This window comes from Halyomorpha halys, unplaced genomic scaffold, assembly GCF_000696795.3.
Source record: "Halyomorpha halys isolate HHAL.00 unplaced genomic scaffold, Hhal_1.1 Scaffold392.1, whole genome shotgun sequence".
Taxonomy (NCBI): domain Eukaryota; kingdom Metazoa; phylum Arthropoda; class Insecta; order Hemiptera; family Pentatomidae; genus Halyomorpha; species Halyomorpha halys.
In genome coordinates this window covers 412126-421499 of record NW_027114089.1, presented here as the reverse complement: position 1 = coordinate 421499, position 9374 = coordinate 412126, and the positions used below count along the sequence as shown (strand labels likewise).

The 9374-nt window shown below is 30.0% G+C and overlaps 1 protein-coding gene across 1 annotated transcript; it reads right to left on the bottom strand.

Moving 5' to 3' along the window:
- Positions 1-4355: 4355 nt before the first annotated feature.
- Positions 4356-8989, bottom strand: LOC106682166 (peptidyl-prolyl cis-trans isomerase). Its single transcript, XM_014422877.2, has 3 exons — positions 8802-8989; positions 6242-6458; positions 4356-5035 (listed from the first exon to the last, which is right to left on the bottom strand). The coding sequence occupies exons 1-3, from the start codon at positions 8868-8870 to the stop codon at positions 4824-4826; spliced, it is 498 nt and encodes a 165-aa protein (XP_014278363.1). The 5' UTR covers positions 8871-8989; the 3' UTR covers positions 4356-4823.
- Positions 8990-9374: the final 385 nt, after the last annotated feature.

The following is a 9374-nucleotide window of genomic DNA, read 5'->3' as shown; positions in this document are numbered from 1 at the left end:
TTTGTCGACTGATCGGAAGGTATTTCGAAGAAAGATCATTCGTCACACGGGTCGGCAAGAACTTTTCGAATCTAGTCCTAATCCGCCGTCTGATTACCAACATACTCAGCACTGGGACCAATATGAATCATCTTCACGGCGCCAGTGATCTCGCTAAAGCAACTAGAAGGGCTGTTCGCTACAAACTGCCGCTGTATACGCTACGACATCGGAATACATATTCCGGCAGGATCGAAGTCCATTGTGCTTGCACTCTGGCATAGGAACCACTATCATAGAAGAGTTAAGGACGAATGACATAAAAATAAATAAGGTGAAGACTGAGACCGTCGTGAAGTGGGTCACTTTAGAAATCACCATTGTCCACGCACTTTCCCCCTACAAAGTGAAAAACAGTGGATCTTCATCTTTATCTTCTGGACTTCACTTTTCCACTCAAGGTGATCATTAGGCCAATAATGCATCACTCCCACGACATCATTAGGTGATAACACTAATAGATTGCAGGTTCGGCGTATTATCAGCGGCTCTAAACGCTAGAGGACCCAGAACAGAGTTATCTACCAGTACAAGATCTATATAAGTCTCTATGAATTAGGATTAGTTTTATTGATGATACTATATTCAATGATTTGGTATTTACAGTGTATATACTTGTATGCGCACTAATAATTAATTAATTGCTCTTGATTGGAAGGCTGACTTGGCGACCTTGAATGTCCGGTTCATATGAACGACGCTATATATAGTGCGCTATTGTGCACAGTTGCAATCTCTTAGAATAATGTTATACCAATGTTTTTGCTGTTTGAAGTGGGTTCTCAACTTTTCAGATTATTGGAAGAGGATGACACTCTTAGTGATGTCCCAAACACTTTCCAGGGACGACGGTTATTGATTAGATCGTCTTTCCTCCTTGGTTCAAATCTAGGAGGGAGTATAACGTAGAGGGTAAGCTACGAGGAAATTTGAAGTCATTAAGATGGAGCTTATGATGAACAGCAGTGGCAAGCTAGAAGAGTAGGGTGTGATCACTAGCCATCTGTTTCAGTTAGATTAGAATGGTGGACATTTTTATTAACCTCAAAATGTGCTCTGACTGAGGGGATGATCAACTCACCATCTTTTTGATTTTACTTTTCCTTTGAAGGAAAATAAAATATGCTTTCCCTCTGTTGAGAGAAGTTGTGCATTGTAATAAATGCCCTATTCTGCATTAAGTCATTGTTACCTCTTTGGAGTTGATAGCTGTATTTTCATTATCTTGTCATAACATGATTAAAAGCTGGTTCATAATTATTATACAATTTTTGCAACAAGGTATCTTAAACCTGAGCCCCGAGGGCGTGGTCAACTCCCCTCTTTTTATCTTCACTTTCCCTTCAAAAGAGAGAAGTGTTTACCACCCCTCTTTAACCCCATAAATATCAGGCTACTGAAAAAAGTTTTTTTATTTATAAAAAAAATGCATCTTTTTACAAAATTAATTATTAATTCAGCATTTTTTTAATTTTCAACCATATACTGTTGCAATAAACAATTGTTTTAAAAATACTATTGCATAGTGATGTCCAGAGATATACTCACATATTTGACATTCTAACTCTTCAAGAAAGTTCTTCGAAGGGTTACTTGTTTATTTTACTAGATTGACATTAAATTATAATATTCTTGAATGGAAATATGTTTTTAAAGTGGTTAAATTTGGATTTACAACTTTTTTTTTTATATCTAGAATATAGTTTTTGAATAGCTGTAAAATTTAAAACTTCTTGTGTGGTTTATCGTAATAATAGATATACTATATTAATTAACAAATATTACTAAAAAAATCCAGAGCTATTTTTGCTAGCTGGTTATTGGATTATTTAAAAAGAAAAGAACTATACTTAGTTAAACCGCAGGTTAATTTCCATCACTAACACTTTCTCTAGTTATAAATATTAAATGGAGCAGTTCATATAAGAAAGATTGTTCTTATGGAAAAGTTCAACATTAAACATAGGGCAAAAAATTCTTCCTCAATGGGAATAATTTTATACAAGAGTGATTTAAGGTCACAAAATAAATATATGCAAAAGTTAAGGTTCATTTGATAACTAAAAATAATTTTGCAAGAATTAAATCTTGGAGCTTAAGATGACTTAAAACAACTGAATTTATAAATATACTAGCAGCAAGTGAATTACTAGAGCTGAACAATGGATACCTATCCAATTTAGTTCCAACCTAACAGCTTCTAATTGAATGGAATCAGTTACACATGAAGGTCATTTAAATAAAAACTCTATCTTATAAATTGTAATTCTGCCTTCCTAACATAGGGAGCCAAATCACTCTAGGCAATAAACATGTCTCTATTTGTGAAGATCAATTACGATTATATATCTCTTGATTGAGACATTATTGGATCATTAAAGCAAAAAATACATACTAAGGGATATATTTAATGAATATATAACTACCAATTAAAAAATTTTAACTTAAGAATAATATGCAACTTTTTTTTCTTAAATATCATCTAATATAAAATATTTCATTCCTGCTTATTTGTAAAATACCAACTAAAACGGGTTATTGAGCACTGATACTTTTTGAATTTCTCTAAGCTAAAATACAATAAACAATAATGAGATTTTGGGGAAATAAAGGCAACATCAGATCTCTTTCCATTAAGCTTAACTCATAACACATGGTTAGTATTCTAGATGTAGACAAAAAAGATTTTTTGCATGGCACCAGTAGTTTATTTTTCAAAACTTAAAGGACTTAGGTCAGTTTTTCCAAGATTTTTTTTTAATCAGAAAGGACCAGACTATATACCATACAGGACCACTAGTACAATATTATCAGGACTCATAGCATAGTGAAAGGGGAGAATTATAGTATTTAAAATGAAGCCAGGTAAGCATAAAACTGTAGAAACATACTATAATTCGTACAATAGTCAACTTATTTTATAAATACGAGATGACGGTTGAGGGTGCGGTCAAATTAAAACACAAATAAGGTGTGTAACTTTTTTAATTGCGCCAACGTTTCTAGCCTTTATCAGGGCTAAGAACAGAACAAGATAACTAACCAATAAGTATAGAAAATGTAAACAGAATGACATAAACTGAATAATTTTACAGAATTGAATTATTCACTTTGTTTACATTTTCTATACTTATTGGTTGTTATCTTGTTCTGTTCTTAGCCCTGATAAAGGCAAGAAACTCTAGCCGAAACATAGGCACAATTAAATAAGTTACACCACTTATTTGTTTCATTTTGACTGCAACCCCAACCATCTTCTCCTCATACGTCATCCACGGTCAACTATCTCATAATTATTTAATAAATAATTTATTTTTTCTTTATTTTGAAAAAAAAAAATTTATGGTGATACAAACCTATATACCTTTATTATAGTAGGAACCAATATTAATGAGGAAAGTAATGAAAACGAGACTATATCATTGCTTCAATTATTCACCTTATACACTGCTTAGAGATCACTTACACAGTATATATATAAAGAAATAGATTACCAACTCTTCTAAATAAATTATTTTATCTAGACTATTATATTATTTGTTAGTAGGATTAAAAATAAATACATACTTATCCAATATTTAATGAAGTGCTAATAAGAGATTATATAATTCTGAAATTCAATATCAGTAGTTCCCAAGCCATAGGTTTGCACACCACTAAGGCAGAAAATTAACCATGAGTAGACTCCATAAACCCTCTGACTCAGGGAGAAGGATGGGTCTTGGCCAGAAAAAACAGGTTATTTCAAGTGTATTTTAAGTTAATTACAAAGTATTTCTTTGTTAAAACCTTTTACCAATAAGTCTTCACAATATATCTGTTATTGGACCAACCAGCATACACAAATGGGAATTCCCAATGAAAGATTCTAATTCTTTAACAATTTAATATCGATAATTCAAATAATTTTCACAACTGTCAAAAGAAATCCTATTCACTAATCTAAGACCTAGAAAAAGGTTCATAATAAAATTCTCAATCGACTAGAAAAAAATAGGATGGATCTAGAAGACCCTATATATTGTTGAATTCCAAATAATGCGAAATGTTATTTTAAACAATTGATTACAATTTGAAGCTCCCCAAAACAACAAATACTAATTACTTTTCTTTCTCTTAATACAGGTTAGATTATTAATGCAGAACTTAATGAATGAAATCCACTAGCAAAAATAATTGAGTCATTAAAGTTCACATTTTTCAGCCTTGGAACTTAAAAAATGTGAAATTAAGAACAAAAAAACATTATAACTGATAATAAAATAATAGATGTCAGGTAAGCAATGTCTGGGGGTAATGAATAATTTTAACTGATGTTTGGATAAATTAATTTATTGAAGAATACAATCGTTAGTTCCAAGTAAACAAGTAAAATGATGAAAATTCTTTTTTAAAGAAGTCTACGCTTAATTTGTCCTAACGTTTATCTTTTAGATACTTTGTAGACCGGCAATAAATTTGTAAAGCCACATTCCATATAAAAAATAAGTAGTAAAACTATATTAATAACAGAAAATCACAACAACCATAATTTAAATGTAATCAAATAAAAAAAAGAGAAAGAAATGAAGACGTGAATTATTCTATCATTAAAATATAAAGGTAGAAATGCACAATTATAATAATTTTTGGTTCCTCACTATAAATTTAAAATAAAAATGGAATGGAATCTTAAATGAATATTTAATACAACAAGATTCGGTGAGCAGCAAAGGTATGTAACTATTATAAATGTAATTTCATAATTATCTATAGGTAAATGCAAATAATTGAAGAATGTATTTTCAACATAGTTGTCCAGAGTCAGCCACAGTGATATTTTTGGAAGTTTTGCCACTCTGAGATCCATAGGACTCCAACTTCTTGACGACATCCATACCTTCCACAACGGCTCCAAACACGACGTGTCTGTTATCAAGCCAGCTAGTTTTTACGGTTGTAATGAAAAACTGGCTGCCATTTGTGTTAGGGCCAGCATTGGCCATGGACAGAATACCTAGAAAATAAAAACAACAGGTTAATATAACTTATAAAATATACCTAAAAACATTAGTAAACAATAGACTTTCATAAGGAAGTTTCAATTTTATTTAGAGTTAAAATACTATATATACTATTAGTTTTAAAGACTAACTTGATTACAAGTGATTTTAAATTTATTTAATGTTACCTTCATGATAAAAAATCAAAATACTAACAACTTTGATTACATATAACCATTACAAGGTAAATTATTTAGTCCATGAGCGAAAGTTAGTTGACAATTCGTCAAAGAACTATTAGAATGGACAACTCTACAATAAAAAAAGAATATGGTAAAATTTAATATACATCCCTATAGTCTCCTGATAAAGCAGCAGAAACTAAACCTTAAATTATTTTTTTATGTGCCAAACTCAGTTTAGAGCTGTTTGATGATATACAAGAATAGATAGCAGTGTAGGACTCACAACGGGAGTCCTGGGCTGATGTAGGAAAAGAAAGAATAGATAGGCATTGGAAAATTTAAGATGAATTATTGTTCAATAACCAAGGTGGATAGTTAATTAAAAATCTATAGTTGAAAATCTTTCATATTTGGATAGAAACTTGGTAATCAATTGCTAAGTTAAAAATCCTGTTTATCACATACTTTTCCTTGGTATATAGTTTATATTTGCAATTATTAATTTATTGCATGATGACATTAATGCAAGTGCAGAGATTTTCAAAACCACTTTGAATGAATACAAGACATCTATCAAAATCTTTCAATACAAACTTGATTAAGTATTGAGATTCTATATTTGACAAATTTCCATCACCACAGTGATGATTTAAAACACTCGTTTGATTAAAATATATACAAATTTAAAATAAAAAATCTTCTGTGCATAAGAGCTAGCTAGTATTAAGATTGAGAAAGAATCGATTTATCATAAATAATAAGGTTAATTTAGGATAAATTTAAATACTTCTCTTAATCTTCAGACACAATTAACTTTGCAAGCTTTAATAAAATCATAAATGTCTTGCGATTTGAAAAATAAATAAAAATACTGAGAACATTCATGTAATGACCAAAACAAGTGTACAGTGATGAGAACACTTCACAATTTAAAGTTAAAAATAATCACTACTGAAAACACAATTTTTGCCTTCTTTTCATTAAATATTAAAGTAACTAAGAACCAAACAAAGGATCCTTTCAAGAAAGTCTTACCAGGTCCAGTATGCTTCAGTTGGAAGTTTTCATCCTCAAACTTGTTGCCATAGATCGATTTTCCACCAGTTCCATTGTGACGGGTGAAATCACCGCCCTGACACATGAAATTAGGAATGACCCTGTGGAAAGTTGAGCTCTTAAATCCAAATCCTTTTTCACCAGTGCACAGAGCCCTGAAGTTTTCAGCAGTACGAGGGACTACATCACTACGCAACTAAGCAAAAAATAAATAAAATTGTTTAACAAATTTAAAATTCAGATTAATATATGTATATATATATTGTGAAGTTAATAAAAGCCCTAGCCTATGCTTTCCACGCCAAGTAGAGATCAAATGATAACAATCATTTTATTCAAAGGAATTTGAAATTACTAGTACTATTCATCAGAAATTATAGTATGAGCCATAGTACAATAAAAGAGTTATAGAAAGTTTAACGTAACTTCAATGAGAATTAGAAAAGTTGAGGGAAAAATAAATAAATTGATAACTTTTAAATCAGGCGAATTGACCTGGCAATTCTTATGATAGAAGTGACAAAAAAAACATTAAAATAAATATTTAGTCATGATTATAAATACTAGTATCTTTAATATCTATATAAAAAGGTTGATCAAAAGTAATTCTAAGATTTCAGTTTATTAATGCTGTTACAAAAGAGAAGAAAAGGTTTATACAGGCCAACTTATCTTATCTTTTGTATACTAATTTAAAGTGGTTAAAAGCTTAAATCTTCATTAATCATTCAATAAAAATAAAAAATAAAAGTCTTAAACAACTAAAAAATAACAAAATTATTATCTATTATTTTTCATCATTTGATGAATCAAAATTTATCCAGTTTTAACAAATTGATAAGAAATCAGAAGATGTCATTGCTCATAGGAGTGAGAAGATAAACAATAGATAACTGAATATGGATGATTACAATGTGATATTATGATGAGTAATGACAAAAAAGAATATGCTATAAAATCCAGACTTGGTATCTAATATCAAATAAAATTAAATAATGAGAGAAATTCTGTTTCCTACCCAAAATTAATCAACTTCTAATTCTTAAAAAGAGACTGGTTTTCAAGTACTACTTCAACAGGAGAGGGGGAAGGTCATCATGCACAATAAGAAAACAATTTACCATTATTGTTGGTTGACTTCAAGCAATCTATAAATATAGTGATTTATATTTATACAAATTTAGTTTATGACCTGTAATGAAAAAGATTTCTGGGGAGGTAGACAGCTGTGATTTAATTACAGCAAAGATAAAATAGTAATGGTTAAAACCTAAAGTAATTAAGCAAGTACATGCACATCCATGATTGCTTGTACTAGGGAATCATTAGCTTAGTAGTTCGGTAGAAAGTACAATACATTAATAAAACAAAATATTCTTAGAATAATAGCATATAGCAATCATAGAAATTGTTTAAAAATAGCAGACCAAACCTTAAAGCTCAAATTTTATTGTCTTATTACAAACTCTAGACAAATCAAACTTTAGCTAGGAAAAAAATTGAACTATAGAAGAAATATCTTACAAAACAAAGCAGATATCTTATTTAATAATTTCCATTTATGTTCTAAAAACTTACTGTAATGCTCATTCAAACAGGACTAATAACAATACAATAGAGGAATAGGAACAATAGGAAAAAGAGAATATTAAGTCGACAGTAATCATTGTACAAATTATTCGATAACTTATAGATAATGCAGCTTCAGAAGGGTAAGTATTAATTTTTACCACCAACTGTTTTCAGGAAGTAAACTTTTTTTCAGACAGAAGAAATTGATATTCAGATGATTGAAGACATTGCAAATACAACTATGATGTAATGAGAAATTTTCCTTCCTCCCCCCTCTCTACAGAAATGTTACCCTATTTGATAAAGACAAAATACTTTTAAAAAATAATAATTTATTACAAAACAATACTTCAGTAGACATCAAGACATAACTTGCTAAAGAATAAAAGTGTTCCATAACAAATCGGTATGGTGACAACCAATACTCATAAATTACCACCATATATATATAAAAAAAAAAAGATAATTCAATAAAACAACAGAATATTTGCTGTAAAAATTAAAAAGTATAAGTCATAGAGGATTTATAATTTGCATGAGCTTTAACAGTTTTAATACAGAAAGACTTTAGTGGTAATATTACATGGGATAGAGGGCAATTAACATTGTAAAACATAAAAGAGAAGCATAACAAATCACATTAAACACATGACATACTAATTAATGGTAGAAACCATGAAAATTATTAAAAAAATAAAATTACAGATAAACCCGTGACAAAGGACTTAATTACCTTGAATGAAGTCGGCGTGGGTTGGAAAGTATATATATTGAGATTTTAGAACAAATTCATAAATCCCCATTACTAATTCAACAAACAACTATTGTTAAATATTAGCTAAAGAAACACATAACTAATGAGAAGCAAGGATCAAATAATTAAGAAAGTAGGAAGTAAAATTATAGGTGGGCCACGATGCTTAGCCAACCAACAGTAGCCGGTAAAATTATTGATGGAAAGTGTTACCTCCATAACGATTCTGCCAGCAGGCTGACCATCGACTTCCATATCAAAAAACACTTTAGGCAGACCCATTTCTATTACTTTGTTAGCAGCAAGTGGGATAGCGGAATGAAACGAACGGAGACCAACCAAAGAGCTCGAGAGGTGACTGAGAAGGGGACGACTATGGCGGCACAAGCTAACAGCAACGAAACTCATCTTAGCGGAAATAGAGCGCGCTTCTAACTACAGACCTTTTTACTTTTTATCTCATGCATAGATGAAATTCAAAGCTAGTTCTATTTATAAAAAAATAAAGAATACAAAAATAAATTATTTAAAAAAAATTACCGAAAAAAATATTTGTATTGTGTCACTAGTATTTCTCAAGATTTATAATACAATGGTTAAGTAAGATTAAACCATTCGTTCTTTGTCACTAGAAAATGTATATTTATAAAAATTATATAAATATATGTATATATTTTCAAGGTTTCAAAATATTTTGAACCATTTTTCAAAAACTTAGCTACAGGTGATAAAAAAGTGACAATGCATGATAAATGCTTCTTTTCATTTATTCAGGTGTGTTCTAGC

Bases quoted from the DNA above. Each gene is read 5' to 3' on its own strand.
- LOC106682166 (XM_014422877.2), bottom strand. From the start codon at position 8,870: ATGGGTCTGCCTAAAGTGTTTTTTGATATGGAAGTCGATGGTCAGCCT. The intron at 6,459-8,801 runs GTAACACTTTCC...TTTTTTGCTTAG, and splicing joins CTGGCAGAATCGTTATGGAG to TTGCGTAGTGATGTAGTCCC. The intron at 5,036-6,241 runs GTAAGACTTTCT...TTTATTTTCTAG, and splicing joins ACTGAAGCATACTGGACCTG to GTATTCTGTCCATGGCCAAT.